This window comes from Notechis scutatus, chromosome 11 (assembly GCF_049901735.1).
Source record: "Notechis scutatus isolate UNSWTSFEM ecotype Mainland chromosome 11, rNotScu1.2, whole genome shotgun sequence".
Taxonomy (NCBI): domain Eukaryota; kingdom Metazoa; phylum Chordata; class Lepidosauria; order Squamata; family Elapidae; genus Notechis; species Notechis scutatus.
The window spans coordinates 2,692,366-2,711,924 of record NC_142019.1 but is presented as its reverse complement, the minus strand read 5'-3'; the positions used below and the strand labels follow the sequence as shown (position 1 = coordinate 2,711,924).

Genomic DNA, 19,559 nt, shown 5'->3' with positions numbered 1-19,559 from the left:
CTTCCTTCCTTCCTTCCTTCCTTCCTTCTTCCTGACTTGAAACCCACATGGTAAAACTGAGGCTGTCATCTCTTTTCATTTCATTAGTCTCTTAACTTGGTACGGTATGATCAGATTCCCAGGAGTGTATGCCCAGATACATTCTTACATAAATATAAATGGTCTAGAACAAAGCTGGCTGAGGAATTCTGGGAGTCGAAGTCCACAAGTCTTAAAGTTGCCAAGGTTGGAGACCCCTGGTCTAGAACATTGGGAAACCTGTATTTCTAAGCCCTTGTGTAGCTTAACACAAGGGTACCTCCAGTCCATGGTCTGGCATGCTAAGAAGCCACGGCCTGCCAGCAACCGGTTCGTGCAAACAAGCAAAGTCCCATCCGTGGGATGCAGGCAGCATGCAAATCCACGCCCCCCACCCCCACTTCCAGTCCACGGGAAAACCTCTCTCCCACAGAATCGGACCCTGGTGCCCAAACGGTTGGGGGCTGCTGCCCTAACACAGAGAGTGAGAACTGGTGTGATAAGTGAAAGTGAAGTGGCAGTTTCCCAGGAAGGAGGAAGCACATGCCAAAAGAGGTGGGGGGATGAAACAAGAGGCAACAGAGCTGGACAGGAGACAGAGGAAGAGAGTCAAGAGAGCCGCTTCCTAAAATCTCCCAGCGTCATCTTCATTGGGCTGAAAGTAGTAAGGGTTTAGTCCGGCAAGATTCTGTCTATGGTGTGTGAGCAAATCAAGAACTGAGCTGCATCCGGATTGTTTCATGCCATTCTCGGGCTAAGCCAGACACACACTCCTCTACTCGTTGCAGAAGACCTTATGCCACCAGACTTGAAATTCTAGACCGAGACAAACAAGAACTACGACGCCTTCAGTCCGATCTAAGTATAGTACATAAAATCATACATTGCAATGTCCTACCTGTCAATGAATACTTCAGCTTCAACCATAACAATACAAGAGCGCACAATAGATACAAACTCAAGGTAAACCGCACCAAACTTGATTGCAGGAAATACAACTTTAGCAACAGAGAGGTCAATGTCTGGAATACTCTACCTGACTCTGTGGTTTCTTCCCCAAACCCCAAAAACTTTAACCTTAAACTGTCTACTATTGACCTCACCCCTTTCCTAAGAGGTCTGCAGGGGGCGTGCATAGGCGCACCAACGTGCCTACTGTCCCTGTCCTATTGTTTCTTTTATTTTTCTTATATGTACCCATTTCATGTATTCATAACTATATATATACTTATACCTATTATCTTGTAAGCGATTGACAAATCAAATAAATAAATAAAAATAAATAAATAAATTTACCAACCCAGGGGGGGAAATGAAACTCAGCAACTCAATGCTCCGGTTTAAATGCCCAAGGAAAGATGGCCTTAAATTATCCAGTAGCTAAGCAAGCCATACCCACACCACGTATCTTCTTAACCTCTTGTAGACTTTCTTCCCAACTTGACACCTTCCAAGTAACTTAGGCCCAATAATTCCTACCCGGTACGGATGATGGGAGTTGGGCAGGGGAGCCTTGATAGCTACCCATCTTCCACTCTTAAAGGAGACACAGGACCTGTCATTGCTGTCAGGGTTCCGGCATCCACCCCCATTCAAATCCTGAGTCTCTAGCCACATTTCTCAGAGTTAAAAAAAATACATTTATTAGGATTGAACATGCCGGTGCTACCTGGGTGCAGCCAACTCTGAGACCCATCATTCATTTCCCCCTTGACCCTGGTCTTCCCCCCACCCCCTGGATGTATATTCTCCAATGGGACACATCCATAGCCAAGAGTCACCAATCATGCCCTCTAGTACAGTGATCCCCAACCTTTTTTACGCCGCGGCCCGGTACCGGCATCAGCTGGGCGCCGCCATCTTTGATGAAACGTGCTTCCGGTGAGCTTTCTACCCGGAAAGCTCACTGGGCGCTGCGCCGCCATCTTTTTTGATGAAAACGTGCTTCCGGTGAGCTTTCTACCGGAAAAGCTCACTGGAGCGCTGGCGCCGCCATCTTTTTGATGAAACGTGCTTCCGGTGAGCTTTCTACCGGAAAAGCTCACCGGAAGCACTTTTTCATCAAAAAAAGATGGCGGCGCCCAGCAAGCCAGCGGCCTGGTAGGTACCGGTCCGCGGACCGGTGGTTGGGGACCCCTGCTCTAGTAATAATCTTGTGCGCCAGAAGCTTCAGCCACCTAGCAATTATCTATGAAAGCATTTAAGGAATGCACTACTTTCCCCCACTCCCTTTCCGCTGGCAACTCTGAAAGACCCAGAGAAATATTTTTAAATTGACCATTGCATAATATCCCAACGACCACAGACAGTAACCTCAACGGTAAGGCATCCTGTCCCAAGAAATCTACTTCGCTCCCATTCTCTTTCAGCTCATCCTCTTTAATGCTCTAGGACAGATATGAGCTACATTAAATCCCTCGGCTCAGCTATCAATTAGTCATGGGCCACATTTGGCAACATCCCATCCAATTCTTTTCAAAGCAGTGTCTCATCCAAAGCCTTTTAAAAAGAGATGGCCGTTTTGTATTCTTCTGGTTTTCATGCCAAGAAAGAAAAAAAGAAAAAAAAAACCCACAGCTAGGTTTCTTTCTAAGGAAATTCCAGACTGGACTCAGGGGTTTCTTTGTTTTTACTTGATTAGATTTAATTCCATCCTCCCAACTTTTAAGAAGAAGCTTCTTCAACTCCGCTCTGCGCTTACTCCAAGAAACCACGAAAGCGAAGTTAGTTAGTTAGCACTTAACTCTCTCCGTGGATGATATATCTCTTTTACTTTTTAAATAAACTTTATTTATCTTTTATCATTTGAAAAAGACAAGCAACCAAAAATATAAATCTGATAAGATCAACAGTTTGTGACGTTAATCTTATACTAATATTTTGTGCATTATTTACAAATATATAGAATTTGTGCGGATATAAATCATTAACTTATCTAGTGTTTATCCCTATTTATTTACAATCCATTTATCTATCCAACAATCTATCTTTGCTCAATCCAATCATACCATTTTTCACACTTCTTGTAATCATCAGATTCCTTTTTCTCTTGTAAACTCAAAGTTAATTTCTCCATCTCGGCACAGCTCATTATTTTTTGAATGATCAATTCCTCTGGTGGCGTACATGTGTGTGTTTCCAACATTGGGCATGAAGTTAAAATGTGCAATATTAAATATTTTATATTTCTCCCATATTTCTTTCTGAATTTTCCCAATAAAAATAATTCTGGTTCTAATTCTATTTGCTCATTGGTAATCTCTTGTAACCATTTTTCAATTTTTAACCAAGGGAGAGAGAGAGGCCCAAGTCAGCAAAAGCACTTTACGGATTTTGCAGTCTGCTGGACATTTTTGCCACTGTAGGAAGCTTTTACAAAATGAAGTCTTAGAAACATTTCGCAAAATCCATCCTGGATTATTTTCTCCAGCATTTGATGACAGTGTAATCCTTTCAAGGAAATGCACCGAGTCTATTTTCCTCCATAATAAGGAACCAGTGATAATGTCAACCATAACCTGACATGACCAGCCATCCTTTCTTTTATTATTATTATTATTATTATTATTATTATTATTATTATTATTATTATTATTATTATTATTATTATTATTATTATTAATTTTATTGTTTAAAAACAAAATTACAAATCTTTATTTACATTAACAGCATTGTGTCATTAGTAATACATATCTTTGCTTTGATACCTATACATCAATTCTTATTTCTATATTCTACCCATATGTACCACCTATCCCAAACTGCATAATAGTCCGATTCATCCTTGCCTTTTAATTCCGCTGTGAATTTATCCATTTCTGCACAGTCATCCTTTCAATCAAGCCAACCACCACTGGAGTTTGAAGAACAGACTAATGGTCCTATACTGGTCATATACCCTCTTGCCAGAGGTGGTCTTCAGCCGGTTCTGACCAGTTCTGGAGAACCGGTAGCAGAAATTTTGAATAGTTCAGAGAACCGGCCAAATCCCACCTCTTCTCTGCCTCCCATTGAGTCCCAGCTGATCGGCTGGGTCTCCTTTGGTTGCCCTGCACGGGAGAACGGAGCTGGAAAGCAGGTTAGTGGGGTGGGGAGGGAATGGGGATTTTACAGTGTCCTTTCCCTGCCACGCCCACCAAGCCACGCCCACCAAGTCATGCCCACCAAGCCACGCCACCCCCACCAAGCCACACCCACAGAACCGGTAGTAAAAAAAATTGAATCCCACCACTGCCTCTTGGTCTCCTAAATCCACATCTTCTGAAAATGTTTACCATCAGGGTACAGGCAGTCGTCGACTTAACAATCACCATTGAGCCCAAAATTTCCACTGTTAAGTGAGTTTTGCCCCATCTTACAACTTTCTCCACATAGTTGCTAAGTGAATTACTGCAGTGGTTACGTTAGTCACACGGTTGTTAGTGAACCTGGCTTCCCCATGGGCGTTGCAGGTCGGAAAAGGGGGAATCCCATGGCCGAGGGACATTGTGACCGTCGTAAATATGAACCGGTTGGCAAGCATTTGAATTTCGATCATTTTTTACCACGGGGACACCTCAGTGTTTGAAAGTGTGTGAATAATGGTCGTAAATCACATTTTTCAGTGCCGTTGTAACTTTGAACCATCACCAAATGAACTGTTGTAAGTCAAGGACTACCTGTATAAAGACACAATCTTAAAAGCCTGTTTATTTCTAACTCGTTTTATTCTTCATCAAAAAAAAACGGGCTATGGAAACCTAACATCAAAAACGTCATCAAAAAAGCACAACAAAGAATGTTTTTTCTGCGCCAACTCAGGAAGCTCAAACTGCCCAAGGAGCTGCTGATCCAGTTCTACAGAGGAATGATTGAGTCTGTCATCTGCACCTCTATAACTGTCTGGTTTGGTTCTGCAACCCAACAGGACAGACCCAGACTCCAGAGAGTAATTAGGACTGCAGAAAAAACAATTACTACCAACCTTCCTTCCATGGAGGACCTGTATACTGCACGAGTCAAAAAGAGGGCGGTGAAAATATCTACAGACCCCTCACATCCTGGACATAAACTATTTCAACTCCCACCCTCAAAACGACACTATAAAGCCCTGCACACCAGAACAACTAGACACAAGGACAGTTTTTTGCCCCAAACACCATCACTCTACTAAACAAATAATTCCCTCAACACTGTCCAACTATTTACAAAGTCTGCAATACTATCACTATTAATCTTCTCATCACTCCTTATCACCCCTCCCCTCCCACTTGTGATTGTAGGACTGTAACTCTGTCGCTTGTATCCTAACGATTTATACTGACTGTTTCCTAGCATGATTTGATTACTTATTGTTCCCTATGACTATCATTAAATGTTGCACCTGATGATTCTTGACTCTTGACGAATATATCTTTTCTTTTATGAACACTGAGAGCATTTGCACCAAAGACAAATTCCTTGTGTGTCCAATCTCATTTGGCCAATAAAGAATTCTATTCTATTCTATTCTATTCTATTCTATTCTATTCTATTCTATTCTATTCTATTCTATTCTATTCTATTCTATTCTATTCTATTCTATTCTATTCCATTCCATTCTATTCTATTCTATTCTATTTTATATTTCTATTGCATTCTTATTGTACCCCATGACTATCATTCAGTGTTGTACCTGATGATTCTTGACTCTTGACGAATGTATCTTTTCTTTTATGTACACTGAGAGCATTTGCACCAAGACAAATTCCTTGTGTGTCCAATCACACTTGGCCAATAAAAAGAATTCTATTCTATTGTTCTGAGTTCCCTTCTCATGCTCCTCTAACTCAGGAGAGTTTGGTCTTTTCTGCAAGACTCTTCACATCTTTTCTATACTAAGGTAAATCTCTATTTCTCCCCTCCCCAAAAAAAACTATCTTTATGGAGCACCTTGCCCCAGAGGTCCAATTCCCCCATACCACACAACTTGCTGATTTTTGCTAAAAACACTGCTCTTCTGCCAAGCTGTTCAAAATTAAGTAGCGCTAGAAATGCTTCATATTGGATTTTGGTGCCTTGCTTTATATTAGTTGTTGGAGAGTACAGTCATTTTTAATTAGTATAGTCTGAATTTTTCAGGAGATTGAGTTCTTTTCATTTTCATTGCCAATTTTAATACACTAACAATCACCCAGAGCCTTGGAGCTGGTGGAATGCATGTTTAGGGAATAAATATAAAATGAATAAATTGATGCCTTTCCCCTTTTTCCTTCTTAATCTAATATTGCTTTCCATTCTGCAGTCGTTCTTTTCTCCGGCAACGTGTTGCGTTTCCAGCAGAGTTTGGAGCTTAACGAAGCCTGTTTGTTTGCTTCCTATCTCAAAGACTTCCAAATTCTGGACAGCTTGAGAGCTTTACCTTCTAAATGACACAACTGTACCCACTGCAATGCAAAACAAACATTTGAAAACAACAACAACTGCAGGAGGAAAATGGGGACTTGACGCTGAGACGCGTGTAGGCGGTATTGTATCTTGGCAATTGTTGCCCAAATATTGAGTAATGTATGTAGGACTTGCTTGCTGAACTATTCCTGGAGAAATTTGAAGAAGCTGTCTCCATATTCTTTAAAGATTGCAAAGTTGGATTAGGTTAGTGGGCTTTCTTTTGTGGTGTCCATCAACCCATCAACACATATCCTTCATGGATCATCTCTATTTTTTTTAAGTAATCATGGATAACATTAGGAAAACATCCTTCATCCCAGTTTCTCTGATCTCATTCAAGTCCACACTCACAAATTTCTCAAAGTTCTTCTGAAGAACAGTTGGAAAACAGAATGGGAGGGTAGTAGGACAACATACAAAAAAGACAAATCTTATAGAGGAAGAATCACAATGAACTCTGGCTGAAGAACACAAATTTAGTAAGATCTTACAGAAAATCAACCAGCATGGAATGGAGAGTGTCAAATATGACACAGTTGGGTTCTCTTTTATTAAAAGTTCAAAAATGATTCCCACCATCCATTTGGGGATAAAGAACCCACAGGTTCAAATTTAGTTAAAAAAAACTAGGAAGTAGACCGAGGTTAGGTGAAAATCAACACATTTGAGAATCCACCTTCGTTTTCAAGCAGAGAATTTTCCACCTGTCATCATCCTAAATTTTTCAATGCTGGTTAGCAAAGGATTTTTCCTCAGCTCATTGTTATCACAGCAAGATAAATTATACTTCACAGCCTTCATGTTTCCAGAAACACATAAATGGGAAGCCCAAAATAAGTTTGAGGCAGGAAGTCAAGATAATTATAATTCACAACTGGGGATTGAATTAACAGGCAAGTTTACAGGAATTTACTTAGGAAAACCCCAGGGCTGGATTGATTCACTGAGACTTATTCTCCAGGAAGTCCGTAAAAAATTGCTGCCTTTGAAATCTTTTAAGGAGAAAGCAAACTTAAGTTTGATCATTCTGGACAAACCATCACTGGTGTGCTAGTCCAACATTCTGGCCTTGGCTTGTATCTTTGACAAGCCAGCTTTTCCATGGCAGCCTGTTCTCAGCAGGTTTACACGAACCACCTTGTTTAATGTGGTTTCTCCCAGCAGATTCGTTCACAAAACCAAGGTGCACCCACCAAGAGAAACATGTAGACATCAAATCCAACAGCTGCCAATTCTGTAGCTTGTGCCGCCACCCGGCTGGCATCAGATTGACAGAGAAATCTGTATTTTCCACTGGCCAAATTAGGAACAAATAGGACAATTTCACCCAAAGGAAGAGATTGACGGGGGACAAATTAAAAAGAACAGATTATGAACCCACGGTTTGAATGCTGATCAAGAGTAATGCTTGCATTTTCTTCTCTATCCATTAATGACTTTTTGTTGCCTTGTGACCAACATACCTTCAAATCCCATTAAAAAAAAATGCTGAGGTTGATAGAGAAATAACAGAAAGGGTGACATTCAGCTTTAGATCAGAAAGTGAATTCTACATTCAGAACTTCCTGGAAGCTTCTAACCCTGGTTCTCTTTGGCTTCTCTCAACCGACAGAAGGTCGGTTGCGTTGCATGCTTGTGAAGGCCTGGTGTGGGCCAACAAAACCCACAGAAGGACAAGCGTGCCAAGCCAGAAGGAAACACATGGCCAAGTTTGTGAAAGCTGGAACGGGTAAAATATGTCTCCTTATTAACATAAGGGCACATGGCGGCTTTCCCAACAGTCAACAAACATTTTGTGTTTTGCCATTTGGAAACCAAAGAAACACAGAAACAAAAGCAAATAAGAGTTGGGAACTCTTCTCCAGTTCTGAGGTTTAGAGAGTAAAGGAAGTGATATGCAGGTGCTGTTGACTGGACAAAGCATTTCTCAAGTCCATAAGGTCCAGAGAGCACATGAAAAAGCAGCTCAGGCAGATCACTTCCTATAATTCCCTAAAACTGAAAGAAAAGGACAAGGGGATCCAAAGGTGCTTTTTCCAAAGGGCAATTGGACTTTATTTGTTTTCTCCTTGAAGGTATTTAGCTTCTCATCTAAGAAGCTTCTTCAGTTCTGAGTGAATGGTGGATAATGGAAGGATTTATTCTTCCATTCTCCAGTCAAAATCCTTCCTTCCTTTCTCCCTCCCTCCCTCTCCCTCTCTTTCCTTATTCTCATTCTCCTTCTTTCCTCCCTCCCTCTCCTCCTTTCCTTCTTCTCATTCTCCTTCCTTCCTCCCTCCCTCTCCCCCTCCCTTTCCTTCTTCTCCTTCTCCTTCCCCCTTTCCTTCCTTCCTTCCTAATGCCCAATGACATGGGCTATTAAATTATTTGACATCAAATATCGGGGCCTGCCAAACGCAGTCCCAAGGGCCAGCCAGATCAAGTGGTAAGGAGAGAAGTCACCTTGCTAGGAAACTGGGAGAGCTAAGAAACCAGGGCTGTTAAGATGGAGACGAGAAGTCTTGGGAATGTGGCTTTATCAGTTTACGGAAGATAACGCTTTCCCCATTTAGAGAAGCTGGGATGCATTCTGAGACCTTCCTGGCAGAGGCTATCTGCATGTGTGCGTGTATTGACCAAATATGCGGAGTGTGAACATTTATAGAGCAGATATAAAGTCTGAAGAACACTTCCCGTCTTAGCCCTGCCTACCAACAGGGTCTCCAGCGTGGGGGGTGGCGTTACGACTCCCATTGTCCCCAGGCAAACATAGTTACGGAGGAAGAGAGATGGAATTTAGCAAGCCTTGGCTTCAGTTTCCAACACAGAGGGTGGGCTCCCACATGCATATTGAAGCATGCTTGCCTGGAGATCAGGCTCCTTATAGTAGGAAGTAGGAAATGTCTTTCTGTTCAGGGTCCACATTGCAACTTGGGCTGAACTGTGAGCAGGGGTCCGATATTCCAATATCGGAGGGGCTGCCCCCAAGAAGAGGGAGTCAAGCTATTCTCCAAAGCACCTTAAAGGCAGGACAAGAAGCGATGGATGGAAACTAACCAAAGAGAGAAGCAACCTAGAACTAAGGAGGAAATTACATATGAAAATAATTGAACTGGACTATGCTAATATAGTTATGATGGGAGATTTTAATGGAATTGTAGACAACAAACAACATACAGCACAGAAAACAATAAAGCAAAACAAAAAGACTCTCCCTAAATCTTTTTTTTTTAAATGGTAGATGAACACTGGAGGTTTTTAAGAAGAGACTGGACAGCCACTTGTCTGCAATGGTATAGGTCTCCTGATTGAGCAGGGGGTTGGACTAGAAGACCTCCGAGGTCCCTTCCAACTGTTTTTATGCTGCCATTCTCCAAAACTTCTGGACTTTGATTTTACATGTTGGCGGGCCTGGGTGGGTTAAAAGGGACAATATAACCAAGGCTTCTATTTTGCCTGCACGCTCATTAGAAATTAAAACAACAACAACACTATCCTAGACTTGAAAGGGGTACAGCGAAGGCCTTCCGCTCCTGAAAATCTTAAATTTTCATTTTTATTCAAAACCTCGCCACCCCTTCAACCCTGACAACTCCTAGCTGACTTTGGCTGGTCTCCAAAACCTAAGCAAGGTTTGACCTGGTTAGTAGTTAGATGGGAGATTGCCAGAAAAAACCCCAAACTTCAAAAACACTCTGGAAGAAAGTAACCGAAACGATCTCCTTGCTGTTGCCAAGAAAATCACATCAATGTGTTCCTGAAGTCATCCAGAATCAAATCCCTCAAAGTTGTTAACACCATCAACCACTGAATAAATGCAATTTATCAGTCAAGTCTACTCAAAGTTCCTCCCTTTCTTCCTTTCCTTCCTCCCCCCTTTGTCCCTTTGCTGTCCTCCCTCCCTCCCTTGCTTCCCTCTTTTCCTTCCTTCCTTCCTTCCTTCCTTCCTTCCTTCCTTCCTTCCTTCCTTCCTTCCTTCCTTCCTTCCTTCCTTCCTTCCTCCCTCTTGCGTCCCTTCCTTCCTTCCTTCCTCTCTTCCTCCCCCTTGTCTCTTTGACTTCCTCCCTCCATCCCTCCCTCCTTCCTGCTTCCCTCCCTTCCTTCCTTCCTCCCTTCCTCCCCCTTGTCCCTTTGCCTTCCTCCCTCCATACCTCCCCCTCCTGCTTCCCTTCCTTCCTTCCTCCCTCCCTCTTGCCTCCCTTTCTTCCTTCCTTCCTCCCCCTTGTCCCTTTGCCTTCCTCCCTCTATCCCTCCACCTCCTGCTTCCCTTCCTTCCTTCCTTCCTTCCTTCCTCCCTCCCTCCCTCCCTCCCTCCCTCCCTCTTGCCTCCCTTTCTTCCTTCCTTCCTCCCCCTTGTCCCTTTGCCTTCCTCCCTCCCTCCCTCCTGCTTCTCTCCCCTTCCTTCCTTCTCCTCCCTCTCCTTCCTTCCTTCCTTCCTTCCTTCCCTTCCTTCCTTCCTTCCTTCCTTCCTTCCTTCCTTCCTTCCTTCCTTCCTTCCTTCCTTCCTTCCTTCCTTCCTTCCTTCCCCCAGCTGGCTTTCATGGCTAAGGAGAGACTTGAAGCCAGAGTCTCCCACTTTCTAGCCTGGTGCTTTAACCCCTAGTCCAAACTACCTTGCCGGCCTCCAGCTGCTGTGGCATTTTGAACGCGACCCTTTCCCCACAGGAAACAATGATCTGAGGCAACTGAGCTGTGTGCGAGGGAAGGCACACACCCAATCGCTTTATCCCGCATGCAAAAACAACAACAAGAAAACCAGAGAGATTAATTTCAATTCAATTTAAACTAAATAAACAATAGATACTTTCCAAAATTCTCCATGGGGACACTCAGTTAATGACAGCAATTCTAACTGCTGGTTTAAAGTGCCAACTTGGGAGACTCCTTAAAAAATAATAATAATCTACTCAGAAAAGTCGCACACACACTCCATTCTGGATCACAGGAGCTGGTAGGAGGGAGAAGGGGGCTGTGGGGAAGCAGCCACCCCTATTTCAAGCCGACAGGTTTCTTACAATCCTGAGGATGGGGGAGTAAGCCCTCTCATCCGGCCCGTTTTCAGATCTGAACTTGGTTCTGCTGTCTTCTTCTACGTGCCAATTTCAGCACCAAACCCAATCCAGTCCCAGAAAGTCATCATGCTGGTGGAGAAAGACTTATAACATTGCAGGATCCAATCTGGATTGGTCACTGGGACCAGAAAGTTTAATCCTCTGAACTTTCGGACTCCTGAGCCCATCCTCAAGGAACTTCTCTCCAGCAGAGTGTGCGCTTTGGGCTATTCTGCGCTGTTTCCCAGGCTGCAATCCTTTCTCTGGCTGTTTTTGTGTCTGCTCGTCTGACAATCTTAATAGCTGCAACATTGAATGTATGCAGGGGTGGGATTCTACCAGTTTGCCCCTATTCTCTAGAACCGGTTGTTAACATTCTAAGCAGTTCGGAGAACCGGCTGTTAGAAGAGATTTTTACTGGCCTAATCCTGTAAGGAAGGCAGGAAGGAAACATTCTGGTGTTGCTGGCAGAAACTGCCTCTCCGTTAATCCTTATTACATTCTTGGCAGGACTAGACTTCCTGTCTCAGGAACTTCTCTGGAGTTTTTTCCCCCTCCTTTGCTGGTACTTTGCTTGTGTGGAGTGACCATTCAAAGTTACAATGGCACTGAAAAAAGTGACTTATGACCTTTTTTTTCACACTTACGACTGTTGCAGCATCCCCACAGTCATGAGAGGCCAGGCGAGGAGATGCGTGCCTTGATGTGAGTGACGTTGAGTTGGCCATACCCAGCCAATAACATGACCACCAAGCCATGTCCACCCAGCCAATAACATGACCACCAAGCCATGTCCACCCAGCCAATAACATAACCACCAAGCCACACCCACCACCTAAGCCAGGCCCACAGAACCAGTTGTTAAAAACTTTGAATCCCACCCCTGAATGTGTGTCCTTCTTCATCGCAATGTGCTGCGTGCAACCAGGCACCACATAAATAATATGCATAGAATAGTCCAAAACCTATGTTCTGGTGTGAGAGAGAAATTCCCTGAGATTGGGCTCCTGCATGAATCCAAAAACTCGGAAAACTAAACATCTGGTCTTGGTGACTGATCCAGATTGGATCCTGCAACATTATCCTGTGGACACAGATATTTGCCTTCATCCATGAGACTGATTATTGAGTGTGCCACCAAGTCATTGCTGATTCTGGATGACCACACAGGTAGAACTTCTCCATGATGGTCTGTCCCCAATCTGCTCTCCAGGACGTCCAACAGGTCTCCATCACTGCTGTCATGGAGCCCCTTGCCACTGGCTGTTCCCTTCTGCTTTTTCCTCCCACCATCCACAATCTTAGGACCTTCTCCAGAGAGATGGAACGAGAAGGAGATAACGTTGACTTGCTTTGCCCAACAGACTCCATTCTAGCGTTGTAGGTGGGGAGCTGGGTAAATCTATGGTAACCCCAAATCAAGAGCCGGGTAGTATCTTTTCCAACGAACCCATTTTTACAAAGCTTCCTTGAGCTTTTAACACAATTTATTAGTTGAAAAATGTACTAGTAGACTTCTGATTGTGGGCTGTCCTTCCAGTGGGTTATTCCAGAGATTATTCCTGTGCCCTGTCTATGGTTCCTGTTAGGACTGAACACTCTGGGTTGCTTCTAATGTGTCTCAAGGTTGGGTTACACCTTTGATCCTTTTGGTCCATCAAAGCTGAGGAGGAAGGTTTTGGAATATTAAGAAGCTTTGTCATTCTCAGTGACTAACTAGAGATTTCCAGGAGGGCTTCAAAGGCTTACCGTTAGACAACTAACAATATTCAGAGATTGACTGAATATGCATGATCTTTTCTTGGCTCTCCTGGCTGCTAATAACTGATGGTGATTAATATCCCTTATGAATGTGGCCTATTGCCTTTTAAATTCTCAGCCAGGAGCTGCAATCAGTCTAGTCTACAGCAAGAAATTCCAGTTGCTAATTCCAGAGGTGCTTTCTGAGTTATGCCATCACACACACACACACACACACACACACACTCTTCCTTGGAGTTTTTCCAAACTGATGTCATCCTAGGTTTTTTTTTTCACCCTAGTCAACTTTGTCATATTTTTATGAATAAAGACCAAATGACTGTGGGAAGGAAGGAAGGAAGGAAGGAAGGAAGGAAGGAAGGAAGGAAGGAAGGAAGGAAGGAAGGAAGGAAGGAAGGAAGGAAGGAAGGAAGGAGAGAGCATGAGGAGAGAAAGAGGGAGGGAGGAAAAGAAGGATGGAGGGAGAGAAGGAAGAAGGGAGGAAAGGAAGGAAGGAGGGCGGGAAGGAAGGAAGGAGGGACAGAAAGAGGAAGGGGGCAGGGAAAGAAGGAAGGAAGGAAGGAAGGAAGGAAGGAAGGAAGGAAGGAAGGAAGGAAGGAAGGAAGGAAGGGAGAGAGAGTGAGGGAGGGAGGGAAAGAAAGATGGAGGAAAGGAAGAAAGGAGGGAGGGAGGGAAGGAAGGAAGGAAGGAAGGAGGGAGGGAGGGAGGGACAGAAAGAGGAAGGGAGGCAGGGAAAGAAGGAAGGAAGGAAGGGGAGAGAGTGAGGGAGAGGGGAGGGAGGGAAAGAAAGATGGAGGGAGGGAAGGAAGGAGGGAGGGCGGGACAGAAAGAGGAAGGGAGGCAGGGAAAGAAGGAAGAAAGGGTGGGAAGGAGGCAGGGAGGCAGGGAAGGAAGGAAAGCAGGAAGGAAAGAAGAAAAGAAGAGAGGGGAGGGAGGGAGGGAGGAAGGAAGGAGATGGAAGATGGAAGGAAGGAAAGAACCATTTTGTTCACTTCTGATAGAGCAATCCAGAAACAGCAGCCCATTTCCATAGTCGACCTACTACTGCTACAATGTCCAAGGTCAGGATTTCCTCAACACTCTGATCCAGAACGAGGTCCAGTATTACGAAAGCTTTCAAGTTTCATTTCACTGCTATACGATACGAAGGGAATTTTCTCTTTTCTCCTTGAACGGCGGTCTTGTCAACTCAAGCAGGCTGTGGGATGCTTTGGTGGGGGATAAAAGGAAGATTAAATGGCATTTTTGTCCCATGTAATGGGCGTTACGGATCTGCCGAGCAATTAAGGCAGTGATTATCGCTGTCTTGAGGAACAAGAAAATCTACCCCATCCTCATGGATTTCCCATCTGAAGAAGACAATCCTACCCCAGACCTAGTTTCCTTGGGACCGAATATTTTCAGAGATGCTGCTTCAGAACATGGAGGCTTTGCACGTGCCTACTAACACAGCCATCTTCCATTCAGTCTTCATCTTCTTTCCCAAAACGTCTGAACCCATCCCAACTTGGAGAAAACTCCAAAAGTGGAATTCTGCCTGACATAAACCAAACTCCTTTGTTTCGACATTTCTCAGTCCTCGGCTTATGACTATAAATGGAGGGAGGGCAGGACACACATCACTAAGCAAAGGGGTTGAGTGGTGCCTGATTTTATGACCTTTTCGCTGAGGTTGGTAAGCGAATCACCAAACAGGGGTTGGAAGCAATGATGGGATTCAGCCGGTTCGCACCAGTTCAGGGCAAACCGGTTGTTAACTTTCTGAGCAGTTTGGCAAACTGGTTGTTGGAATAAATCTTTAGGGCAGGGAACCGCTTGTTAAATTATTTGAGTCCCACCACTGGTTGTAAGTCAAGGAACATCTGTATGCAGTGAGCAATCCTGGTTGAAAGACAGCAAGCCGCGAAGCTGAAGAAATCCACAAAATACTTTCTCGATCACGTGCTTCATTTCTTAAACCTCAAAGGCATCTCTCCCTTCTTTTAGCCTGCATATTAAAAGCCCCCAATCGCTTTCCTCTTTCATTTTGGCAACGTTGTTTTATAAGCCGATTGTAATTAAAATCAACACCATCGGCCTCTTGATTGCATGCTAACTCGTCTCTTATGGCTTGGAAAGTTGGACTGCACAGCATAAGGTTGCTTTGCAACCAGGTAATTATATTTTTTTTAAAAAATGAAACCCCTCCTAGGTTTCCTGGGGTTCAGACAATAAATGGGAAAAAGTGGGGGAGGGGGTGAGAACACACCACCAAAGTTAATTTTGGCCACTTATTTCCTCTTAGCTTCTCTCCATCCCAGGGGATTAAGGCAGTCTGTTGAGGAAAAACCAAACCAGACGAAACAGAAGGCTAGCAAGCAAGCAAGAAAACAATTCCTAAAATAAAATAATTAAAAGCACTTGAAGGCCAGATGAGGAGTAATGGGTGGAAACTGAACAAGGAGAGATTCAACCTGGAAATAAGGAGGAATTTTCTGACAGTGAAAGCAATCAACCCATGGAACAGAAGTTGCCCTCGGAAGTTGTGGGAGCTTCATCACTGGAGGCTTCCAAGAAGAGGCTGGACTCCCACCTGTCAGAAATGGTGTAGGGTCTCCTGCTTGGGCAGGGGGTTGGACTAGATGACCTACAAGGCCCTTTCCAACTCTGTTATTCCATATTCAATGGAATGACTTGCCCTCAGAAGTTGTGGGAGCTTCATCACTGGAGGCTTTCAAGAAGAGATTGGACTGCCATCTGTCAGAAATGGTGCAGGGTCTCCCACTTGGGCAGAGGGTTGGACTAGATGACCTACAAGGTCCCTTCCAACTCTGCTAATCTGTTAATGTTGATGCTTGTCTAAAGAGATGGGCCAGGAATAAATCTTTCTTTAATTTTACAATGCAAATATCCACCCTGGATGAACAAAACCTGCCTTAAATAGAGGTAGTCCTGGACTTATGACCCCCATTGAGGTCAGCGTTTCCACTGTTAAGCAAGACAGTGAAGTGAATCTCTCCGAATGCAATGACCTTTTTGTCACAGTTGTTAAGCAAGTCACGTCCTTGTTAAGCAAATCCGGCAGGAAGGGCTGAATTTTCGAACTTGTTAGGAACCAAATATATTGGAATAATATAGTGGAAGGAATATAGAAGGAATATAGTGGAAGGAAGGAAGATTCACAGGGTTTTATTGGATGTGGGGGTTTCAGCTCCCAGAATTCCCCAGCCAGCATGCTGAAGAACTTTCAGGTGTGTGGACTTCAACTCCCAGAGTTCCCCTGATGACATGGGGCATTTCAACCTCCCAGGGATTCTGGGACTTGAAGTCCACCCATCTCAAAGTTTCCAAGATGGAGAAACATTGCTCCACACACAAGCGTTGCATAAAACTGTTGGACCCCACAATTGTCCTCATCTCTCCACTTAATCCCTCTGGCTGTGCTTCTCCTCCTCCTCCCCAAGGCCCTTTTCCTTGTCCCCCCCTCACCCGCTTTTTTACTAGAGGAAGGCAGCGAAGATTCTGCTGTACCGGATTAAATTCTCCATTGGGATGAAGGAATTTGTTCTGATGGGAGAAGCCAATCCAAGTCCTTTCCCCCTGCTCCTTGGGAGTATCCCTCCCTCTCACAGCCCAGCCCACCTTGCAGGGTTGTTAGGAAGATCGAGTTCACCTCCCAGCCTCACTCAGCCATACACACCCCAAGTTACAGGTGGAATAAATCCCACGGGATCGAGTCCTATTAAATCTCTCCCCTGGCCATCACTTGAAACTTTGAAGAAGAGACTGGACTGCCCTTTGTCAGAAATGGGGTAGGGTCTCCCGCTTGGGTGGGTGGGTGGGGGGTTGGATTAGATGACCTACAAGGTCCCTTCCAATTCTGATTATCTGTTATCTGGCCAAAACTCAAGAATCCAACGGCCCCTTTCCCAGCTAATAACTTTAATGAAAAGGGGGTACGCTTTGGACGAGCTTTGAATAGGAAAAAGGGTCCCCTAATTCCTGATTCCACACACACACCCAGCTCCCACCTTGGTTTTCCCAGACAGGGCTCAAACTATACCGGGCAAGAAAGTTACAAAGGCATTGAAGTACCAGAGCCCAACACGCCCCGTTTCCCCCGCCCGGCAGCTTCACTCCGGATTCACTCACAAAAAGGTTGTTGAACCGTAGAATTTTGTTTCAAAATTCAAAATGTGTGAAACGGCGTTAAGAGCTTGGGGGTTGGGCTAGAAGACCTCTAAGGTCCTTTCCAGCTCTGTTATTCCCCCAAAAGCCGTCCAAACGGGTCTGGCCACCTGGTAACCCTTGGCAATTGGGGGTGGGTGGGATACCTGAAGTCGCTGTAAGGGTGGATGATCCAGAAGCCGGCCGACTTGACCCTCTCTTGTTCTCTCTCCACCGCCTTCTGGCTGCCGAACATCCGCAGGGAGAATTTGTTCACGCCGGGCTGCAGCAGAGCCCCGAATTGACGTTGCATGAAGCCGGCTTGGCCGAACTGCAGCTCGTCGTCCGGGCTGATCTGGTCCCCCGACGCCCCCCCGGCGCCTTCCACCTTCACGAAGGCCGCGTCGGGCGGCGCGTCCTGGCGGGGAGCGCCCACCGGGGTGGAGGAAGAAGAAGAGGAGGCGGCGGCGGCGGCGGCGGCGTGGGGGGCTTCCGCCAGGCCCGGGGGGCTCCGCTCGTCGTCCGGGGAGGCGGCTTGGCCTTCGTGGCCGATCAGGCGGCGACCCTCGGCCGAGTCGTGCGGGTGGCGGCCGGCAAGAGACGAGCGGCTGCCCTTCAGACGCCGACAGTCGCCGTTGGTGCTGCTCTTGGCGCTCGGCCGGCCAAACCCGCCGCCCGACGCCGACGCCTCTGCGCCCTCCGCAGGGCCGGCTTCCGAGGCTCGGGATGCCGGGCCGGGCTTCGACGGGTCCGCCGGACCTCCTGCGGCCGTCGCCCCGGGGGCAGCGGAGGAGGGCGAGAGCGGGTGCAAGCGGATGCTCTTGCGCCGCGCATCCTTGCAGCCGCCGCCACCTCCTCCACCTCCTCCTCCGTCCTCCTCCTCCTCGTCCATCAGCGAAGCTTTGGGCGCGATCTGCTGCGGGAGGCTGTAGAGCCGCTTGCGCATCGACGGCGGCAAGCGATCCATGGCCGGTTCCCGACGAGCGGGCCGGGAGGGCGAGCCTCAGGCGGCTGGAGGGCGGCGGGGACGCCCCGGCTCTGCCCTCCTTCTCCTTCTCCTCCTTCTCCTCCTTCTCCCCGCCGGGTCCGGCCGGGTCCCCCACCAGCGCCAGGCTCAGGGGGCGGCAGCCAGCTGCCCGGACGCCGCGCTCGTCATCCTCTCCTTGCTGGCTGGGCTTGGCTGCTTGGAAGCGGCGGGGTCTCCGCCGGACACGAAGGTCGAGGAGCGGAAAGAGCGGAGCCCTCCAGGGAAGCCGCCCCCTTTCCTCTCTCCCTTCCCAGGTGCCCAGGAGGGGGGCGCCCCCCACTTCCCCTCCCGGGCTAGCAGAGGGGAGGCCGGGCCGCCGCCTTGACGGGCCCACCGAGCCGCTTCAGGAGGCGAGCGAGCCGGGGGCGCCGCCGGGACATCTCGGCCGGGAGGTTCCCCGAGGACCAGCCCGGAGCCGCGTCTGCTTCTTCCCGAAAGGCCACATCGTCACAAGGAGGAGGAGGAGGGCGAGGAAGGCGGGGGGGGGGCGGTTGCGGGGCGCAACAACCGCACACGCGGCGGCTCGGAGCCGAAACGGCGGCGGCGGCGGCGGCGGCGGCAGGGCGCAGAGGGGCCGGTGATCACCAGGACTTGCGCGCCCCGGTTGGGGTTACATCACTGCTGCTGTTCGCTCCCATCTCTCCGGGTTCAGGCAGCAACTCCGAAGCCTGGGAATATTCGGGAAGGCGGTGGATCCGATTGGGTGGCCACTGGAGTCCCCGCGTCCAATCGGCTGGGTCTACCTGAGCCGGCGCCCGGCTTCTTAAAGGGCGACACCTTGGGAGGGGGCCCTGTTGGAGGAAGGGAAGTGGGGGAATCAAGGGAGGGAGGGAAGGAAGGAAGGAAGGAAGGAAGGAAGGAAGGAGGAGAAGAGAGGGAGAGAGAGAGATGTAGAAAGAGAGAATGAAAGAGAATGAGAGAGAAAGAATGAGAGAGAATGAGAGAAAAAGAAAAGGGAGAGAGAGAGAGAGAGGAAGGAAGGAAAAGGAAAAAGAGGGAGAGAAAGAGAAAGAGAAGAGAGATGTGGAGAGAGAGAAAAGAATGAGAGAGAATGAGAGAAAAAGAAAAGAGAGAGAGAGAGAAAGGAAGGAAGGAAAAAGGAAAAAGAGGGAGAGAAAGACAAAGAGAGATGTGGAGAGAGAGAGAGAGAGAGGGAGGGAGGGAGAGAA

The 19,559-nt window shown here is 46.6% G+C and overlaps 1 protein-coding gene across 1 annotated transcript in view; it reads right to left on the bottom strand.

The window, feature by feature from the left end:
- HCN4 (hyperpolarization activated cyclic nucleotide gated potassium channel 4) overlaps positions 1 to 18,550 on the bottom strand; it is a 57,190-nt gene extending 38,640 nt beyond the window's left edge. The window contains exon 1 of the mRNA XM_087972572.1: positions 17,531 to 18,550. Coding sequence (XP_087828698.1) covers positions 17,531 to 18,330 — 800 coding nt within the window. The 5' untranslated portion in view covers positions 18,331 to 18,550. The remainder of the gene's footprint in view (positions 1 to 17,530) is intronic.
- Between the last annotated feature and the right edge of the window lie 1,009 nt (positions 18,551 to 19,559).